This window comes from Ictalurus punctatus, chromosome 22, assembly GCF_001660625.3.
Source record: "Ictalurus punctatus breed USDA103 chromosome 22, Coco_2.0, whole genome shotgun sequence".
NCBI lineage: Eukaryota > Metazoa > Chordata > Actinopteri > Siluriformes > Ictaluridae > Ictalurus > Ictalurus punctatus.
This window is the reverse complement of record NC_030437.2, coordinates 8,810,560-8,833,428: the sequence shown is the minus strand read 5'-3', so window position 1 is coordinate 8,833,428 and position 22,869 is coordinate 8,810,560. Positions and strand designations below refer to the sequence as shown.

Sequence of the window (22,869 nt, the reverse complement as noted above, 5' to 3'; positions counted from 1 at the left end):
ACACAGGATACAGATTTTAAGTGTGTGGATTTATCCCTATTGACCAAGTTGGTGGCGAAGGTGGTGAGGAAAAACTCCCTAAGATGATGAGAGGAAGAAACCTTGAGAGGAACCAGAATCTGAAGGGAACCCGTCTTCATCTGGGTAACAACGGATAGTGTGAAAGTAAAAGAAAGTTCATTATAGTTTTTACATGGAGACTGATTTGTTGAAATAGTCCACTGTTCACTAAAGGAGACCAGAGGTCAAAGCTGCATGTGGTAATTGCAGTCCCAAGGCCATAGTAGCAACTGTAGTCCAGCAACCACAGCGAGGATGTCCATGTGGAATTGAGGTCCAAAACCATTTCCATGGTACATCAAGCCACACCATCCTCAGAAATCTCCAGGCTGTAGCCTCCAGTTGATGAAAGCGCAATCCAGAGGTAGGGCATCAGGATGGATCAGGCAGGTCTGGAGAGCAGAAAGGGTCAGGATCACTGACATCTCCATAAAATCATGTGTGGCTCGATAGAAGGAGCGAGGGAGTTAAAGAGAGGGAAAGATTATTAGGTATACTTACTATCCCATGATGGATAATACTGTGTACTTTGCGTAAACAAAAGTCTATTCATGGTCAGCTTGAGTAAACAAATATGTTTTCAGCCTAGACTTAAACACTGAGACTGTGTCTGAGTCCCGAACACTAATTGGAAGGCTGTTCCATAACTGTGAGGCTTTGTAAGAGAAAGCTCTTCCCCCTGCAGTAGCCTTCAGTATTCGAGGTACCAACAAATAGCCTGCACCTTTTGATCTAAGTAGGCGTGGCGGATCATAGAAGGCCAAAAGTTCTCTTAGGTACTGTGGTGCTAGACCGTTTATTTCTTTATAGGTCAATAACAGTATTTTATAATCAGTGCGAGATTTCACTGGGAGCCAATGCAGTGTGGATAAGATCGGGGTGATGTAGTCGTATCTTCTGTTTCTAGTAAAGACTCTAGCAGCTGCATTCTGGACTAACTGGAGTTTGTTTATGCTCCTACAGGAATATCCAGTCAGTAAGGCATTACAGTAATCTAGTCTAGAGGTGACAAAAACATGAACTAATATTTCTGCATCATGTAGTGAAATTATATTTCTTATCTTAGCAATATTTCTGAGATGAAAGAAGGCTATCCTAGAAATATTATCTACATGAGCGTCAAATAAAAGACTGGAGTCAATAATCACTCCAAGGACTTTTACTGCTACACATGATGAAACAGAAAGACCATCCAGAGTTACTATGTAATCAGAAAGCTTACTTCTAGCTACACGTTGTCCCAGTACAAGTACTTCTGTCTTATCAGAATTAAGTAAAAGGAAGTTAATAAGCATCCAGTGTCTAATGTCCTTTACACATTCCTCAACTTTACTAAGTTGTAGTAAAGTTGTGTGTTGTCTGGCTTTGCTGAAACATACAACTGTGTATCATCAGCATAACAGTGGAAGCTAATTCCATGTTTACGAATAATTTGACCCAGAGGTAGCATATATAAACTAAAAAAACAGTGGGCCTAAAACAGAACCTTGTGGAACACCAAATTTCACCTCGGTATGCGTGGAGAAGTCGCCATTTACATCTACGAATTGATAACGATCAGTCTAATAAGTCCTGAGCCAGGAGAGGGCCATTCCCTTAATGCCAACAGCGTTTTCTAGTCTATCAAGGAGAATAGTATGATATATAGTATCAAAAGCTACACTAAGGTCAAGTAATACAAGCAAGGAAACACAACCCTGATCAGAGGCCAGTAGTAGGTCATTTACCACTTTAACTAGCGCTATCTCTGTCCTATGATGAGGCCTACATCCTGACTGATACATTTCATGAATGCTATTCTTATGTAGGTACGAGCATAGCTGCTGTGCTACAACCTTTTCTAATATCTTGGAGATGAAGGGGAGATTTGATATTGGCCTATAGCTAGACAATTGATAGGGGTCAAGGTCAGGTTTTTTAATCAGGGGTTTGATAATTGCTAGTTTAAATGATTTTGGTACATAGCCAGTGCTAAGGGAAGAATTGATTATATTTAGAAGGGGTTCAATTACTCCAGGAAAAATTTGTTTAAAGAAACATGTAGGTAAACGATGTATTATACAAGTTGATGATTTTGCTGAAGAGATTAATGAAGCTAGTTCGGTCTGTCTAAGGGGAGTAAAACATTCTAAACGTTTATCAGATATTGCTATATTATCATCTACAGGGTTAGTTATAAAACTGTTTGGTTTTAAATTGATAGTCTGAATGTCACATCTAATATTTTCAACTTTACCAATGAAAACATTCATGAAATCTTCACTGCAACATAATAATTGTGACTGTGTGCCTGTTGCTGTAGTGGTTTTATTCCTAGTTACTTTTGCTACCATGTTGAATAGAAATCTAGTAATGCTTTTGTTTTCTTCTATTAAGGTGGAGAGATAGACTTTTCTAGCATCACTAAGAGATTGTCTATAGTTCAGGAGGCTCTCCTTCCATGCTGTTTGAAATACTAACAACTTGGTTTGACACCATTTACGTTCTAATTGTCGAGTGGTCTGTTTTAAGGTACACGTTTGATCGTTATACCAGGGTGCTAGCTTTTCCTCTCTAATTATTTTTCTTTTGAGTGAAGCTACATTATCTACTGTGTAGCGAAACGTGGACTCTAAGCATTCAGTCGCCTGATCAAGTTCTATGGGATCAGACGGTGATCCAAATATAAGTGATGTCTCTGGGAGGTTAGAATCAGACTGTATGTAGCGTCTTGGAAAATCAAAAAAGAATCAATGACATGCTATCATAAATATTATAAAGATACATTTTATTTAACATTCTATTATAGATACGTTTTCATTAAAAAAAAAAACTGGTCACTGTGACTGGTCTGTAACGGACTAGGTTGTATTTCTGATGTACAGTATGCATGTTTAATTTATGTGGTACATTGCAGTTTTAGCTTCTCCTGCACCCTTCTCTCCTCTCAGCTTCTCTTTTTATTTAGTCAGTTCATCCGTCCTTTCATTTTCTTATACAGACATCGCCCCCAAAACAGCATTACAGTTTACTAAAAGATGTCTTGAAAGTAAAAAGACTTTGCTCTTAATAAATGACAATTTTTTCTTAATAGAAAAAAAGTGACATTACTGTCATTCTTAGCTTAGCATGTTGTAACCATTTGAATCATAACAAGATATTATAATATGTATTGGACAAATAGATTTACTACCATATGAAAACAAAAGTCACTATTTACAATAGACATCTTTTCTCATGCAGTTCAGTACACATGTAGAAATGTTACTCACAGGGGAAAATGAAATTGAGATCACAACACATATTCTGACCCTTAAGAGTTCCAGCTCAGCACATTGCTCCCTGCTGCTCTCTCACATTGCTTCCTTTACAGGAGAAAGAGAAGAAATACATGCTGCCTGTGGATAACCTGAAGCTCCGAGACATTGAGAAAAGCTTCATGTCCAGCAAACACATCTTTGCCCTCTTCAACACTGAACAAAGGTCTGTTCAGCTCCATTATTCCAAATGAGTCCACTTTAATGATTATAGGAATCCTCCAAAGTTTTTCAACTTAACATCTACTGACCACATTAGTAGTGTATGTGTGATTATCACAGACATTTACCTGTAATGAGAAAAGAACAGAATACCCAATGTCTCTAAACTCACTTATAGTCTAATGGCATTTGATGAACTCAGTAATATGTTGCTATATAATGCAAATTCAAAACTACAACCATTACGCTCTAACACTAATGGATGAAATAGGCAGGAGGTAATGTTTTGTGAAAGCTGTTCTTAACTTTCTTTGAGGTTTTTTGGCCTCTGTGTGTGATTTGACCTACACAGCTCTGACTAACTGACTGAAAAATGTATGAAAGTGCTCTGTGGCAACAAGTTTCACCTAAACGATAAAAAGGGTTTGCCCTTATTTTCTCAGTATAGAAAAATGTGTCAACATTATTGTACTTGCTACAGATGCAACATCCAATGATTATGTTGATTATTCCTTTAAACCTCATCTTGAACTGAATTTTGGTCTGTATACAGTAGGTACTTGACTCTTATTAGAAGAATCGATTGGAAAAAATGCATTGCTGATGTTTAGAACCATGCAATTTGTATAGTTGTGTAGTAATTTATATTATGAATGCAATCAAATAATAGAGCCTTACATGTAGCATGTTAATAATTTTGCTCCTCAGGAATGTGTATAAGGATTACAGGCAGCTAGAATTAGCGTGTGAGACACAAGAAGAGGTGGACAGCTGGAAGGCCTCCTTCCTGCGTGCTGGTGTTTACCCAGAACGCATTGTGGTATGACATCACTGCAGATTAAAATGTTATGGCTGCTCTTCTAGCAGTATTGTAGTGTGTTTGTTTGATATAACACTAATGTTTAACAAGAGCTCTGTTGCTTTGCTTTGACATTGCTAACACCTCCTTGCTTTATCCTTTATCCTTGCTTTATTGTTTACCTATATCTTATCTGAAAGGACAAAGAGAAGGTAAGTGCTTCATTACTATTTGTCTGATCATATTAAATTTCACAGAACAGTCTTATAATCACTGACACAGCTAACAACTAACCACACATTTTATCTCAAACTACTTCTTATAATACACATTCATAATTTCACAATTATGCCTCTATTTAAGTGTTTCTTAATGAAACCTGACTAAATTCTCCTGAATCCGATTTGCAGTAAAGTTTCCCCGATTAGTTCATATAATGTTGATGCACTACTGTGTTGTGCAGCAGAGTGAAAGCAGTGAGGAGAGCAGCTCGGACAGTTTCATGCACTCCATGGACCCTCAGCTGGAGAGACAGGTGGAGACCATCCGCAACCTGGTAGACTCCTATATGGCTATCGTCAACAAGACTGTGCGCGATCTGATGCCCAAGACCATCATGCATCTTATGATCAACAATGTGATTATTTATTTTATTCTCTATTTTGTGTGTGGCCTTGTTGAAAATGTAAATGTCAATTGTCAAAAAAAATTGTCAAAAGTCAATTCTACTGCCATAACAGTACAAAAACAGCTGCTTTTTTTCCTCTCACTTTCACCATTTCACAGACTAAAGAGTTCATCCATGCTGACTTGCTGGCCCACCTCTATTCATGTGGAGACCAGAACAGTCTGATGGAGGAATCGGCCGAACAGGCGCAGCACAGGGATGAGATGCTGCGCATGTACCATGCACTCAAAGAAGCCCTGAGCATTATTGGAGACATCAGTACTACCACAGTGTCCACTGCCATGCCACCACCAGTGGACGACTCCTGGCTACAGGTGCAGGGAGGACCCTCAGGACGAAGGTCTGTCACTAGCTGAAACCATTACTATTAGTAGTATATACAGGTGCATCTGAAAAAAATAGAATATCATAGACAAGTACATTTTTTTCATTAATTAAATTCAAAAAGTGGAACTTTCATATATTCTAGATTCATTACATATAAAGTGAAATATTTAAAACCTTTCTTGTTTTAATCTTGATGATTACGGCTTACAGCTCATGGACATCAAAAATCCAGTATCTCAGAATATTAGAATAAAGAATTTATAATACAGTAATGTCGACCTTAGAAGAGCTCTAATCAGCTAATTAACTCCAAACACCTGCAAAGGTGAAGTATATGAGCAAAGAATTCTGTGAAATTGTCTTTATTGTTTAACCTTTTTATATTTTGTTAGAAAAAAATTAGCTGCTCTCATGGATATCAAACAATTGCAAACACAACACCAGTTTATATATAAAAAAAACTTTGTTAAATTCAGGTGTGCAACAATTATTGGCACCCCTATGATTTCATATGAGAAAAATATATTTGAAGTATATCTGCATTGATATTTTACATTTTTAGTACACCTGCGTGACTAGGAACATGAAATTGTTCAACCATGACTTCCTGTTTCACAAGGGTATAAATATGAGGTAACACATAGGCCAAATTCCCTTAGTCATTCGTAACAATGGGTAAGACCAAGCGATATAGCTGTGATGTGCAGCAAAAAGTTGTTGAGCTTCACAAAATGGTAAGTGGCTATAAGAAAATAGCAAAAACATTAAAAATACCTATTTCCAACTTTCAGGGCAATAATTAAGAAGTTCTAGTCAACTGGAAATATTATGAATCAACCTGGAATTGGACGTGTGTCTATACTCTCTCAATGCCCTGTGAAGAGGCTGGTTCAAGTGGCCAGAAAATCTCCAAGGATCACAGTTGGATCACAGTTAGTTGTGTCTTGGGGTCAGAAAGTCTCCAAAACTAAAATCCGAAGTCACCTACATCACCACAAGTTGTTTGGAAGGGTTTCAAGAAAAAAGCAGGGATAAATATGGGGGTGGCTCTTTAATTTTTGGTGCTGTTTTTTCTGCCAGAGGACCTGGACATTTTGTTAGTTTACATGGCATCATGGACTCTATCAAATATCAACAGATATTAAAAGAAAACCTGATTGCCTCTGCCAGAAAGCTTAAAATGGGTCATGGTTGGATCTTCCAGCAGGACAATGATCCAAAACATACATCAAATTCAACACAAAAATGGTTTACTGAGCACAAAATCAAGGTCCTGCCATGGCCATCCCAGTCCCCTGACTTGAAAACCACAGAAAACCTGTGGGGTGAACTGAAGAGGAGAGTCCACCAGCATGGACCTCGAAATTTGAAGGATCTGGAGAGATTCTGTAGGGAGGAACAGTCTCGGATGCCTTGCCATGTATTCTCCAACCTCATCCAGAATGTTGATTACACATGCTGTATTGAATATTGAGATCCTGAGTATTTTGGGGAATTTTTTAAACAAAAGATCGAAAGATTAAACAATAAAGACAAATTTTCACAGCCTTCTTTGCTCATATTTACCAAGGGTGCCAATATTAGAGGAGGGCACTGTATTATTCATGTTTTGGCACTTCTGGTATATTTCTAAAATCTTACATGCAACTGTTATTATATAATATTATGTTATGTTATATGTACAAAACATAGTAATAAATATGTATTTGTAATATGGATCATTTTTGCTATGTTTCCAGCTTTGTTACACAATATACATAATGTGTTTTAGTAAATTTGTTCTATTTGTCTGTGAAGCATCAAATTGGTGACAAAGGGTCAAAAAAGCCAGGAAAACAGCCAGAAAAACAGGCAGAGAATAAATGGTTTGTCTGTATTCATACACAGATCCCCCATGTCCAGCCCCACACCTCAGCGTCGAGCTCCTCCTGGACCCCCTCGCCCTGGAGCTCGTGCTGCTCCTGGGCCACCTGCTGCCGGAGCTCCACCTGTCCCCTCCAGACCTGGAGCCTCCCCAGACCCCCATGGTGGCCCACCACCCCAAGTGCCCTCACGCCCCAATCGTGCTCCTCCAGGAGTTCCCAGGTGAGTCCTAGAGGAAACGCATAAACTGTACTATTGAAGACAGTATTTCACTAAAATCATCCTGTCCGACATGTTAATTCCTAATTTTAAATCATATTCAAATTATAATATAAAACCTGAGCATTTATTTTGTCACTGGTCAAAGTCTTCTACACTGCCAGTCAAACGTTTCTTCGCAGAAAGGTACAGAAAGGCAATACAAACCTTAAACCTAATTGTTGAAGTTATGGATTTATGATTTTCAGATAGATCCTAATTAAGAATTATTTATTAAAGTATATTTAAAGGAGACCTATTTTAAGCCTTTTTTTTTTTTTAAGATAATTTAAGTCTCAGGTGTCCCCAGAATGTGTCTGTGAGGTTTCCGCTCAAAATACCCCATGGATCATTTGTTATACCATGCTGAATATGCCCCTTTTTGGGTGGAAGCAAAAACACGCTGTTTTCGTGTGTCTCTTTAAATGCAAATGAGCTGCTGCTCCCTGCCCCCTTTCCAGAAGAGGGCTGTGCCTTTACAGCTCGTGCTTCAAATACTATAGCGGATGTGCCTTTACAGCTTGTGCTTGGGATATTAAAATGATTTGCCCAAAACGTACACAGTTTTCAAAAAGACAATCAGCTTACTGTATTGTGCATAATAAAGATGCAGTTATGAATAACATAGACAGTAAGCGTTTTCGGGTTAAAAATAAAAATGATGACATAGCTCTGATCTCCATCAATACAATCAGAGGCAATGGTAACTTTAGCAGCATTAACCATGGAATCTGCTAACAGGCTCATTCTGAAAGGCGATTTGCAAACATTCACAAAATATAAAGTGCGATCCTTAGGTCTTCTGGATAGGAAGCTGGATCACAAACGGTTGGTACTGAGCCATGCTCGAGCATAAAGCTTTTAGCAAATCCTGCTTTATATTGGCCATCATTCACAAAGCAGTCTGGTGTAAAAGAATTTAAGGTATTTTTGGGGGCATATTTCCTTCAAAAATAAAATTTACCACTGTGTCTTCGGTGGTTCTGATGCCGGGAGTACATGAAGACTCTTCATTCTTACAGCCAACAACAGAACAATTACGAAGCTGAGTCATTCTTCTTATCACTGTAGCTTATCACTGTAGCTGCTCCAGCACAGAAAACAATGGTGGCCTGTGTGCAGCTCACTCAAGGGAGCATCTGTGTTAATAGGGTAGAGTCCCTGGGTGGGGCCTGTTCCAATGTGATGTCATGTTTGGGCAAAAATTAAAACAACTCATTTTGAGGCACTGTTCATGATTTATTGGAAATATAAAAAAAAGAATGGGTGGATTTTTACCATTGTAGGGTGCTTGTGTACACACTCTGCCAACACAGATTTATGTTCAAACACCATTTAAAAGTGAATTTTGCATAATAGGTCTCCTTTAAGCCTATAGATTAAAGAATTATTAAGGATATACAAATGAATGCACAATTTTGCACCCTGTGGTTTCTGGGTAAAAAAATGAAGAGATAAACGACAACCCCTATTCTGAAAAAGTTGGGACAGTATGGAAAATGCAAAAAAACAAACAAAAAGAGTAATTTGAGAATTCAATTCACCCTGTACTATATTGAAAACACATTATTAACACATTATTTGATGTTTTACTTTGTGACTGTTTACCATTGTGTAACATCATCTTTTCTTTTAATAACACTCATTAAGCGTTTGAGCGCTGAGTGAAGACACCAGTGGGTTAAGTTAAGCGATTGGAATTTTCCCCCATTCATCCATTATGCATTTCTTCAGCTGTGCAACAGTACGGGGCCTTCATTGCCTTATTTTACACTTCATACGCCATGTGCTTGTAATCTGGGCAGAATGTGGTTTGTCGTTGTCCTGCTCTGGATGGCAGCATATACAGCTCCAAAATCTGCACATATCTTTCTGCATTAATGATGCCCTCACAGATGTGCAAGTTACCCATGCCATGGGCACTGACACACCCCCATACCATGATAGACGCTGGCTTTTGGACCTGACGCTGATAACAGCTTGGATGATTCTTTTCCTCTTTGGCCCGGTGAACACGGCAGCTGTTTTGTCCAAAAATTATTTGAAATTTTGACTCGTTGGACCACAAAACACGATTCCACTGTGTTACTGTCCATCTCAGATGAGACCAAGTCGGCTGTGCTTCTGGACAGTGTTGATGTGTGGCTTCTGCTTTGCATAGTAAAGCATTAACTTGCATCTGTGGATGCAGCGGTGGATGGTGTTGACTGACAAAGGTTTACCAAAGTATTCCCGAGTCCCTGTCAGGATATCCATTACAGACTCATGATGATTTTTAAGACAGTGATGTCTGAGGGATCGGAGATCACACGCATTCAGAATTGGTTTTTGGCCTTGCCCTTTACGCACTGAGATTTGACCGGATTCCTTGAATCTTTTAATTATATTGGGCACTGTAGAAGGTGAAATGCCCGAAATCCTATCGATTTGTCTTTGGGGAATGTTGTTCTCAAAGTGTTGGATTATTTGCTGATGCATCTGTTTGCAGATTGGTGAGCCCCATTCTTTGCTCTTGAAGGACTAGGCCATTTTTGGAGGCTCCTTATATACTATGATTAGACGATTATCTCACCTGTTTCACATCACCTTCTTATTTCAACTTGTCATGTTTTTTTGTTTAAATATAAGTCAAAGTATATTTATAAATAACTCCTCTTTGCTTTTATTTGCATTTTCCATGTGTCCCAACTTTTTCGGAATTGGTTTTGTAAAATGTGAATCTTGAATACTTATATCACATCCAAAGGTAAATATATTTTGTTACTTTTGATAATGAAGCAATATCTGTAAAACCTAACACACTAAATAACTTTTGTGGTGCCTGGGAAAACCTGTTGGAAGTCGCTACACCTAAAATTCTGCTTTTTAGTTAGATACATCCCATTATGTAAAGTTTAAACAAAATGTTAGTGTTAAATATAGTGTTAAAAGTGTTGACTGGCCTTTTGTAAGTTTACATAAATATTTGGTAGTTTAAAGACTTGTGGTGGAAAAATAAATCATTGCAACTGCTGTGTGTATGCATAATTGAGATGAATAAATAGGATAGATTTGCTAGATTAAATCTGTAGGCTAAGAAATTCACTGCAAACAATGTATAGCATTTTGTGTAAAACAGTGTGATGTTGCCAAAGAGAGCGATGATCTACAAACTTCCTTCCTTATATTCCCTCTGCGATTTCGGTAACTTTATCACTACCTGATCCTTTCACACTGAGGAAAAGGATTACTTTGGTTCCATTTTTGCTTGTTCTTCTCCCCTTTCCCCTTTCCCCTGTCCACTCTATACAATCCACTCAGGGTCCTTAACGCTTTCACTTCATATCACAATGGCACATCATCACTGACTGTGTTGTTAGTTTTCCTTAGCTTTACTCCAGACAGTCTTGTGAACCATTTTGAAGTCATTTGAAGTCATTTCATGTTCATAACCCTACACCAGCACATGATCAGCTTTGTGAGATCATGCTCTTATTGTGCACTTCCCAGAAAAGAGCTTGGATGAAATTAAGAAAGGGATGTTCTAGAAATATAGATATGTTCAAGATAAAGGAAAACTGTTGATGCTTATTCCTTTAGCTGGTCCTCTCCAATTTTGCCAACCCTCACTCTGACTAAACCCCTCCCACAATGACTCCGGTTATTTTTTCAGAATTTCTATCAGTGACCAATGAGGAGGTCCTCAAAATGGTATGTCTTATGCATATTGTTATTGTGTGGCATCATGATTATCCCTGTGCATGTTTTCACCTCCAGTCACCTTTCACCCACTTATCCTTTCATCATTAAAATCTAACCAAATGACCATAGTTTATGTTATCTGTTATACTGTGGATTTAAGTAATAAACTCAAAAAATATGATGTGCACTTGGTTCAGCTTTACCATTTGTTGAGCTTTCTTTGCATACTTACAATACTATATTATAGAAGACCAGTTCTGTCTGAGCATGTTGATATTTTGGTGAGTTCAGAGAATTTGTTTATGAAACATAACTAGCTATGACGACATTGCCACCTGCACCTTGGTAGTTTTGGAAGGTTTTGTTATTTTTACCTCTTACGTAGCCTCTAGTTGTTAAATTCAATATGGAAACAGCAATGTCCTGATAATGTAGTGGCAGAATGTAACATACTATGCATAAAAACTTACCTTACATGGTCTGTCAAAAGACTCAATTCTGATTTGCTGGAAGGTGTGCTTTCAAACTGTTTCAAACTGTAAATTAATGCGCTGCCCATAAACACTTATAACCATAGTAACATATACACTGGGGGAATAAAAGTATAGAAAACGTCAACATTTTGTTCAGTAAATATATTTTCATTGAGGCTATTCATATGAAATTTTCACCAGACATCAGTATTAACTCAAGAAATATGGAAATATAAAGAATTTACAACATTAAAGTCAACAAAAAAGTATTGAACACGTTAAGAAAAAGCAGTTCTCCAAGGCAAGGTAAGGCAAGGAACCAGCTGAAATCTGTAAGTAATTATACCCCCTATCTGTGCAAATTAATATCAGCTGGGTTAGTAAATTGATGGTCAATAAAAAGGCTTTTCGTTACCAAGGTGTCACACAAGAAACATCTCATGATGGGTAAAAGCAAAGAGCTCTCCCAAGACCTTCGCAACCTTATTGTTGCAAAATATATTGATGGAATCGGATACAGACGTATTTCAAAACTTGTGAATCCTTAAAACACTATACCAACAGTGAAGTTTGGAGGTGGAAACATCATGGTGTGGGGCTGTTTTTCATCACATGGTACTGGCAGACTTCATATAATTGAAGGAACGATGAATGGAGACCTTTACCAGGAGATTCTTGAGAAGAATCTGCTGCCATCCACCAGGATGATGAAGATGAGATGTGGGTGGACCTTCCAGCAGGACAACGATCCAAAGCATACAGCAAAAGAAACTCTCAGTTGGTTTCAGAGAAAAGAAATTGAGGCGTTAGAATGGCCCAGTCAATCACCTGACTTGAATCCAATTAAACAAGATTTAAAGACAATATATTTAGAAAAATGGGCCAAATTCACACCTGAATATTGCGGCCCATTAATTTCTTTATAAGGAAGCGTCTTGAAGCTGTCACTACAAACAAAGGCTTCTCCATTAAATATTAAATACATTTCAGTTAGCATGTTCAATACTTTTTTCCTGTGTCATTCCTCTTTATTACATATAACTTCATTTATGGACTTTAATGTTTGGATTTCTTTATATGTGTGAATTTCTTGCATTAATACCAAAGTCTGTTTCATGTGAATAGACATGTTGGAAATATATTTACTGAAAAAAATGTTGACGAGTTCAAAACTTATTTCCCCAACTCTACAGTAGTTAAACTCACAGCTTCATTGTGCATTCACAGCTACATTCGTTGTGCATTAAAATCGTGTAGTGCACACCTAGCCGTGGATTATCCCTTACATACTACCCAGTCAGAAGTGATGATGTGGTTCTCAACTGGCTTCAGAGCAGCTGAGAAAACACATTATGATTTAGACTTAATCAGCCATTATGGTTGTTATCTCTCACAAAACACTACGCTAGCAGACTTTAACTTATTGTTGAGAGATATGCATCTGATATACAGTACATCTGATGTAGAGTTGGAATGTATTTACGTATGCTTGAGTTTATGCGAGAATATTATATAAATGTGACTGTTTGTGTTATGCTTTTTCAGTAATCAGTGAGGAGAATCACTAGAGAACAGGAGCATGAGCAGGATATGTGATACACATTCATCATTGTGGTGCATTAAATATGAAATGGGTCCCATTCCTGAGGTGTGGACCCCATAAATTTTTATCCTGGTTACCATTCTGCACTTGTTTGTGTCTGTTTAGTAGAACATAATGTGATGCAGTGCCTTACAACAATGAAGTTAGTGATTTTTAAGTGAAGATACTTTTGTAAATTTGTCCTTATATTTCATCAACTGTGAATTTATTAATATTCCCTTCTCTGAGGCAGCCAAGGTTCTAAAAAAAAAAGTGGAATGTTATATCTGACCAATCAGGGCAGGGAAATCACTTACTGGCTAACAAACATGTCCATAAATTCAGAAAAATTGCCTCTTACACTATTACGCCGGTATATTTATCTAGGTTTGTGTTTTGGATGTGTCTTTGGAGGGAATACTAAAGGGAGTGGCTGCATTTTTTGGGATTTTGAGTTTCAAAACCTTTAGCTTCAGCTAACGTCCATCAAAATCCCAAACTGTGTTTAAAATAGCTTCCTTGATGTTTCATAAGTCAGTAATTTAGAAGGCCCTTCAAAAGCTACAAAGGTTTTTTTATTCTGTGAATACACATACTGTGTCCTTTAAGATATAAAGTCAATTACAAATAATTATTAGCTCATAAGCAGCTCAAAAAGGCAGCATTTAATGCAAACATTGAATTTGGATATGATTCAGTGCCTTCTTACCTTCTGACTATACCTTTTAACCACTCCATTAATGCCCATTTTAACTGGTTTACTCTCTGAATGACTAAAATGTTTATTATAGTTTAAGTCTACACTTACCACTGTCCTACAACCACATGGCATTTTATGAGGAATGAGCGAAAAAATTTTAAATGCCTAATTAATTCACAAGACCATGGTGTTTTCATAAATAGGTTAATTTTCTGTGTGTATTGTACCCATCTCAATGTGTGTGTGTGTTCATTGACACTTGTGTTTGTGTTGTTGTTGATAGTTTGTTCTGTCCTTTCTGTCTTCCTGCATTTGTCTGTTCATTGTCATCTTCGAAGTCGACGTGTGCCAGCATCAGCAACAAGACCCAACAGATCCACAGATTTCCTTACAGACTATTAACCCTGGATCCTGCAGCCTCTTCTCCTCCTCACACCCACACACTCTTACAGACCTGGACAATTCATTACACACTCCCTGGATGTAACTTATCTAGGTGCACATGTTTACTTAAAGACATCCATGTCCTTTAAGCAATCTTGAATCAGGTAGAAGGCAGTAATAGTAATGATATCTGACAGTGTTAATTGTACAGTGTGATATATTGTCTTATAGTTATCAGTGGCATTAACAGCACAAACTATACAGATTATATTTAAAAATGAAGCAGATGATGTAACTTTCAGCACATTAGACACAGATGGATATATTCTCTGAATAATATAAAAGCACATGTATGCTAGATGACACTGGCCTATCTCTGCTGTCTTTAGTTTATTTTATCCTTGCTGGCTTTTGCCCCCTGCTGCCTCACTTCCTTCTCTCTCAAGATCAACCTGCACGCAGTGTACAACAAACAAAAGCCCCCCTGCTAATCACTGGCTCACTCATTCATTCACTTCCCTGAGAAACCTGCTTCGTTCTCACACTAGAATCTAGCCATTTTCCAGGTTATTTTGTTTAGAGCTTGGCTTATAACTAGCAATATAGACGAAGGAATTAGGGATTTGATTAAAAGATCTTGTTTAATTTAAGCATCTTGTTTAATTATAAGTTTTATATGTGCATGTCTGATATATTTATTCATTTTCTTCAGATATGTTTCCCAAACTTGAAGCTTATTTGACTTGACTACATTTTTGAGTTTACTGATGTCAAATAAGTGATTGGTTTTTTGAGAAACAAACTAATCTGAACAATATTAACTTTATATATGCAATAAGCAACAAGGTATTTTTTTCCTTACATCATTGTTTGCCATCTTTTTTTTTTTTTTTTTTTTTTTTTATATTTGTGCAACTTACATCCATTAACCCTTTGACTTCTCAACTAATGCCTGTAAACCAGCAATAACCTGGGTGCCTCAAAATAATGGTGACTATAAGTTAAAGGAATACATGTTTTTAATCCTATTTATTATCTAATGCATTTGTATCATTTGTGAGATTACTAAGGACAAACATTTTGACACATTTACCTGCACTTAGAAAAGGAGGTAAAACTTGTTTTCTTCAAAATTCACTTCAAAATGGATTTAAAAAACAACAACAACAAAACAACAACAACAAAACAACAACAACAACAAAAAAAAACTGTCAAAAAGCGTTTAAAATGCTGATGATTCATTCACCCTGGTTAGGATGCCAGTCCATTGCAGGGCACCATACACACACATATTCACATCTAGAGGCAATTTAGTGTAGCTCCTAATTTCAACCAATCTGCACGTTTTTGGACAGTAAGAGGAAACCTTTGTGGTTAATATGCAATATGGATGATATGCAAAACTCCATACAGACAGTAACTTGAACCTTGACAGGATTGAACCTGAGACCTTAGAGCTGTGAGCTGGCAATACTACATGCTGCACTGCCATACCATTCAAATACTGATTATCTAACGTGAATTCAAAACTACAACCATCACACTGAAAATATAGCCCCATCTTTGGCAAGATGAATGATTTAAATTTAGGGCTTAATTTACAAATGCCTCAGAAAAGTTCCTATAAAATACAACTGCCCAACATCTACCCTTAGTATTATAAGTTTTGATCTGACAGGTTTTCTGTACTTTTCCCAGTATAGGTAAACCGATCAAAATCTGTTTGTGGTAATTGATCACACTCTAGGCATGTAGTAGATAGAGGTTAAGTTGGGAAACTGATTGTATTCCTTTAAAAAGTTACAAACTGTACCTTTGTTTGTCACTTAGGTGGTACCCTTAAGTGGTCCCTTTATTATGTATCAATATTCAACATCCAGTATGATCCAGTATTATTCAGTAATCAGCATCAATATTTAAAACTGATTTAAGGTTTAATTAGACCTAAAACACCCTACATACATTAAAATTCACTGAAGATACAAAATACCACTAGTGACAAGCAACAGTAGAGTGGAATACTTTTTTCTCTAAGTTCTATAAGACAAAAATGTCACTTGATAGAGTTTTGTAGGTTATTTGGGTGCTTTCCTTTTGCCCACCATTTGTTTCTCCTTCTCGCTCTACATGTTCTTCTCTTTTACTCAGCCGTCCGAGCAAAGGCAGCCCTTCTCATGGAGAGAGCCCTCATCCTTCGTTTGACTCGTAGAACCCATCCTTCTTCTCCCTCGCTCTACTGCCTTTCCTCTGATCATGAGGATGCTTATCGGTGGACATGAAGGCCAGATAGATCCATATATATCTATCTGCTATGAAGATTTATTTACACTACGTATTGTTAATGTATGATTTGACGCAGAGGAGACATAGAGAGATATTAGCAGGGATTACAGAAGTATGGAGGAACCTCTCTATTTTCAAGATGAATGCCCAGTGTGGACTTGTATCACAGTGTTAAGTTGACTACAGTGTTACTTATAATGAAGGTGCTGTGCAGTGTTTCTATGTTTACACAGTAGATAATGTCAATGTGTTCTGTATTGAGCTGTCACTAAAGAACTGCCTGCAAACAGTTTGCCTTGTTTGTCATATTACAATTATGGGTTACTGTACACATGCTTTCAGCCTCCATCTGAGGCCGAGCTAAATATTCAGTGGTGCTGAATGTTTATTTATTATCAACCACATAAGTGTAATAATACAGTGTGCAGGAGCTTTTGAAACGTGAAGCTCTACTGTATTAGCAGTAATATATCACTTGAAAATACTAATGATGCTAATAATAAATGAAAGCTAGTAGGAGTTAATTAATATTATGCAATGAAATCATGGCACTGGATTTCCTCTAGCCTTTTTTTCTTGTTAGCCATTATTTTTTGGTGAATAGTTCACATATATATTGGAATATGTATTGTGCAATATGTCTGATGGAGTATGTTGTCCAAATTATAAGAGAATTATACTGCCTTGCTTTAATTTAATGAAACTTGAGTGGAACAATTTCTGGAATAGGGTTTTGGATAGGAATGTGATTTAATCAGAATAAATGAAAGAAAAATATCAAGACAACCCTTACACGAATGTGAGAATAAATATGATATTTCACACTATTTTTCAGTGTTATACACAGATTCGTATTGTGTTGGTGTATTTTTGTGATGTATCTCTGGGAATTCCTTCAGTTAACTTTGTGTACACATGTACAATAATTAGGTAGCTAAAAATAAAGTGAAAGAAGTGACTGTGAACAACTGGGAAATGTGTGTATATATTATGAGTCATTCTATTTAAATGAATGTGAATGTGTTTGTGTGTTTGTGCCAGATATGGCCTCCTGTATCTTATAAAAATTGGTCCAACCTGAGAAACTGGCCAGTTATTTTGTGTTTTCATTAAACTGTGGAAGATGTTAACATGCGTACGTCTGTTCATTTAATGCAAGAAAATTCTTATAGCAATGTAGGGATCAGCTGAAGCATTTCTTCATTCAATCATCTTCAGTAACTGGTCAGGGTTGCGGTGAATCTGGACCCTACAGTACGCATGATTGCAGGGCATCATTCATTCAGATTCACACCTAGTGAAAATGGACCACCATGCCACCCTGAACCTATTTACTAACATGAGCTAATTTTATATAAGAAAAGCTTTATGTTCTATTGGAGTTTGTATTATGTGCATTTCTGCCATTTGGGGGCGCTCCAGAGTGACAGCGTCTCTGCAAGATTTAAGGTTCGAAAGCAGTTCACTGCGTAGCAACAGCTCATGGGAGGATTATCTGTTCAAATCAGAGGAACAGGAACTCCCAAGTCAGTAATTAACAGTCTCACCAGCAAATGCAGAGCATATCTACTCTCGTAAAACTACACATCTTACTTTCAGCTTTGAAACCAGTAAAGAAAAACCTTTATAAATGTTCCTGACTGTTTTGCTAATTATGTCAGTTGTCAAATAATCAAATGTCTATGTCAAATAATTTTTTCTGACTTCCTTTAAACTGTGAATAAGCCCAAACTGGAAGAACAGCATACAATATAGGTTCTTTACCCCAAACCAACACTCCTGTATTTGTTTCATGTCTCCAGTCACTTGAAACCCAGAAAATACACCCTACATCTGGTTCCAATGACATACTTGCACAATGAGGCACAGTTCTGTGCAAGATTAGCGAAATATGTTTCACCCCATACGTTTTAGGGAGAAGGGGATTCTGGAGTCTAAAGAAGATCTCCTTAACATGCATTCAACTAAAACAGAGGACAATTAAATTAATCAAACTCTGTGTGCTGTTTCTGTATTTATGTGAAGTGTGTCAAATTCATTGTGTGCACATTAGATGTTGGCGACACTTATCACTAGTGAGGGGAAGAAATTCATAAGCAGTGCAACAAAGAAAAGTCAAAGCAAAGGTCCAAATCAAATGGCAGAGTTTTCACTTCATTACGTTATGTAACTTTCACTCAAAATGATCCACATACATTGATTTTTCTGCTTTCTCATAATACCCATTAGACACCAATTGTTGTAATATCAGTATTTTATGACTAGGATAATGTATAATGACAAACCTTTATTATTTTAAAATTTTATACATAAGGTTACTTTTGGAAATTGTATTAAGACGTGATCCTCTACAAATAGGCTCCTGTAAGTCTTTGTCATGTTGATGCTCCAAGTTTCTTGTATTTTGCATTATAATGGAGGTCATCCCCTTAGTCGTTAAGCCCTCGTTCATGGACAAGCACATTCTTTTGTACTGTCTCTTTGGCACTGACCCCCACTGTGCGAAAACCTTAATGGCTGCTCAACACTTGGTCTTTTATTGGGTTAATTACTGTTTTATCTCATCATGCCTAATTTGACATGGAGGAACACGGTTATTGATTTAAACTCCATGAAACTGTGTATATGTACATAAGACTATAAGTACTATATAAATACTTGTCATCAAGTTAAACATGAAATGACTTACTATACGAGTTGATTTTTTTTTTCACCAAAGTAAGTTGGGAGAAACAAATGGCCTTCTCATTGGCTACAGTACATTTAAACGGCACTCTACAGTTTAAGAGCTGAGAAAAGAAAGCAAATATGTTCAATTCTTCACTGATTCCTGGCAACAACAGACAGGAGTTATTCAGTCTGGGGCCCAAGTGAGCAAAGATCAGTCTCTTCCCTACAGAACAGCACTATTTGTGATTACAAGCTGTAGCCTATGATACTACATCATATTTAGATTCTTTAAAATATCTACACACAAAACAAAAGTTCATATGGCTACATGGCATTTTTCAGATGTTTTTGATAACTTCTTGCTGCATCTAAGTTATAGATAAGAGTGCATTTTCATGTAAGATGCACCCATGCTACTCAGAGTATAAAAAGTAGTTAAACAGTTACACAGCCATCTTTCCTCTGAACATGGTGAAAAGTCAATGTTTTGTATTCAGTTGTTACACTGTTACTCACTTTGATTGTTAAACATAATTAATCATATATTTAATTTTATTTAAATATATTTACATTCCTACCTATTTCTTGCAACTGCAAGAAATGCATTGTTCTCAATGTGGGGTACAGGGACCAACAGGGGTCCATAAGACATAGCCATAGGGTCCATAATTTTTTATTTTTTATTTATAAAAAAGATTTGTTACAGAACCCTGATGAAAAAACAAACAAACAATAAACTGTAATGGTACCTGTCGGTCTCTTCTGGTAATTTGCTGCCTTCTATTGGTGGCATGTTATATCTAGTGTATAACATTAAGGACCAGTAATGGTAATGGTTTTAATGGCTAACTGATGGTTTGTAACGGTATCTGTAGTGAAACCATTAGAATCGTTTATGGTTTCTACTGATTGTTTTTTTTTTCAGTAGGGAAGTGAAAATCACAACCTGGCATTCTCAGGGTTATTGTTTTTATTATGTAGTTTATTGAAGAGTGTTATTAACCTTATAAAATTCCTAATGACAATTTTAATGAAAAAAAAATGTGTTCTGTGAATGAAATGTTCAGGAATGAAAAGCTCCACGGCTCCAATACAGCTTATATATTATTGTACACTTTTAAATATTTAAATAAATCTTTTCTGAGGGGGGCCTTGTACTTATTTTACAGTTAAAGGGGCAGCAAAAAGTCTGAGAACTCCTAAATATAAATATAGAAATAACATCCTGCAGCGAAGGCTGCATTTCTGCTAACACCCTACACTGTCTAGACTCCAAACCGTATGCTATCTTACTAACCAGTATGCCACAGTGGTAGTCTACATGTTACCTCTTGTGACTGAGAAAGTAGCTGATAGTATTTTACCATACTGTTTAGTAGAGTAGCGCGCGATGTTGGACGTGGCCAGCGGTTTTAAAATGCAGCGCTCGGATTGGTTGACGGCGTGCTCGCGCTCTGACAACGCAGGGCGTCCGTGGTTTGAATGTGAGAGGCGGCTCCTGTGAACTTCGAGTGTTTGACAACAGCAACAGGGCGCGTGAATGCTGTCTGTACTGCAGAGATGGAGAACTGTAGAGCACGCAGGCAGTCCGCACATTTGGATAAAAGGTGGGTGTAGATACCAGAGGGGGGTTTTTCTGAGACGCTTAGCAAAGAAAACACACATTTCTGTTAAGGCATGACCGAAACGAGCATTTTAAAAATGATAGTTCTCCAGAATCTTCCATCAGTGACTCTTAGAGGGTTTTATTAGGCGAATGACATTTCAATTACATTTGTAAAATTATTGTGTGAAATAATATTAAAACGTTGAAAACTACCATTATTTGGCGGCTCTGTTACTCCACACGTGCAGGCTGGATATGTGGCTCTAAACTATAAACTGCAAAAAAATGTTGCCTATGGCTAAACCTGCCATCTTTACATATTTCTATTCAATGTGTTACAAGGTCTTTGGAGTTTATAATGTACTCTCTTTTGACCACGTGATTTATTATTATTTTTTTTAAAAAACAGTATACCTTAATTATACACATGAAAAATGTATCCATGTAACAGCTACTCAGAGGACTACAATGACATACATATTTTGTATAATGTTTCTGTGTTACTGTTTTTGTATAATGTTTCTGTGCTGCTTTTTATTTTCACAATGACTTGTGGAAAAACCTTGAAGAAAAAGTTCACCCTGAAACATTACATAAGTTTATATTAAGATGTTTTTGATGCGTTTAGTGTTTCTGGTGCAGATTTGTATGTTTGTGCAGTAATTTGTTTATTCCTGTGAGAAGTTAGAGGCTCTCTGGCATGCTGATGTGACAGGAGGACATTGTTATCATTAGTGCAGTTATAGTGACGTTTAATAGGAAATTTTCAACAATTTCACAAGTGTAAGAGACAGGTTTCACTATTAGCTTCTAAAAACAAAAGCAAAACCTTATTTTCTGACTCATTATCTTTCAGTGACATTACTACCTGTTATTATTATTATTATTATTGTTATTATTATTATTATTATTATTATTATTATTATTAGTAGTAGTAGTAGTAGTAATGCTAGTGTAGATGTTGTCGAGCCATCTAGAGCAAATCTTTGTGTATGCAGTGTAACAAAGTAAAAAGTGCTACTTTGTTTACGTCTGATGCTGTGCGTGGTGATGGTGATTAGACTGGGAAAGAACTTGTAGTTGTGAGGACTGCCCCAAGTTGATGAATAGGACTTTCAAAATGAGGAGATGTTTTCGTTGGATTTTCCTGGTCAGAGATTGGGAATTACATGTTGCAACCTTAAGTCTAATGATGTGTTCATGGTGTCTACTGGTAATTTGCAATTTTTAATAATGTCATTTCCCACCTCAGGGAAAAAATTGGTCGCATTCAGGAAAGCATGATTTTTGTTTGCTCTGTCAGGACTCAGAAAAGGCTACTTTAACCACACTTTTACAGTTACAGACCTGAGTGGCTATTGGTTTTCGTGCTACTATAGTCAGTCCTCCAGGAGTTTACGATTGTAGAAATTAATGCGAAAAAACTGCAGAGAAATCAAGCATTTTTGGCTGCAACAATCACAGAAAACTCTGCAAAATCCTGTACGGCCTGTATAGTGAACTTCAAACATTCATGCAACATTGTGGACAGACAATAGCAGACAATAGTGAGTAGCATTAGCAACAAGCTAGTCAGTGGACAATAGTGAGTAGCTTAGCAACAACCTAGCTGGCTAAAATTTGCGATGACTCTAATGTTGATGATTACTTTCTAAATACAGAGATTAGTAGGGTTAATGTTATAGAGTTAATCAAGTACCGTGTCTCTATATTGATTCATCTAAAACCAATACTGCTATAAACTATTTTAAATGTAAAGAATGGGGACTTTACACTGTTCATGGTGTGCGTCATGTTGATTTGACATCACTCCTTAAACAGGGAAGGAACTGGTAGTTGAGAAATCTACACCAAGTTGATGAGTTGGAATTTCAAGTTGAGGTGGATTTTAGGTTGTAGGCAGTAACTTACATGTTGCAACTTCGCCTCGAGCACCGCATAACACAGCAAATCCTAATGGCGTCTCTATCGGGACGTAGACGAATAGCATTGTGGCTAGGGCTAGGCGATAAAAACGGTATTGGTATTTATCGACGG

The 22,869-nt window shown here is 37.0% G+C and overlaps 2 protein-coding genes across 7 annotated transcripts in view; both read left to right on the top strand.

The window, feature by feature from the left end:
• Nucleotides 1–17,686, top strand: part of dnm1b (dynamin 1b) — a 42,477-nt gene extending 24,791 nt beyond the window's left edge. For 2 of the 5 annotated variants that reach the window (XM_053674566.1, XM_017452579.3), the window contains 6 exons: nt 3,413–3,522; nt 4,227–4,338; nt 4,781–4,954; nt 5,104–5,345; nt 7,220–7,417; nt 14,228–17,686. In XM_053674566.1, the coding sequence (XP_053530541.1) occupies nt 3,413–3,522; nt 4,227–4,338; nt 4,781–4,954; nt 5,104–5,345; nt 7,220–7,417; nt 14,228–14,291 (900 nt within the window). In that variant the 3' untranslated portion in view covers nt 14,292–17,686. Of the gene's footprint in view, nt 1–3,412; nt 3,523–4,226; nt 4,339–4,780; nt 4,955–5,103; nt 5,346–7,219; nt 7,418–11,105; nt 11,144–14,227 lie in introns of all 5 variants that reach the window. The other 3 variants (XM_053674567.1, XM_053674568.1, XM_053674565.1) reach the window with 3 other exon arrangements.
• Nucleotides 17,687–20,716: 3,030 nt separating this feature from the next.
• Nucleotides 20,717–22,869, top strand: part of LOC108256033 (regulator of G-protein signaling 3) — a 45,443-nt gene continuing 43,290 nt past the window's right edge. For both annotated transcript variants that reach the window (XM_017452505.3, XM_017452504.3), the window contains exon 1: nt 20,717–20,833. In XM_017452505.3, coding sequence (XP_017307994.1) covers nt 20,787–20,833 — 47 coding nt within the window. In that variant the 5' untranslated portion in view covers nt 20,717–20,786. The remainder of the gene's footprint in view (nt 20,834–22,869) is intronic.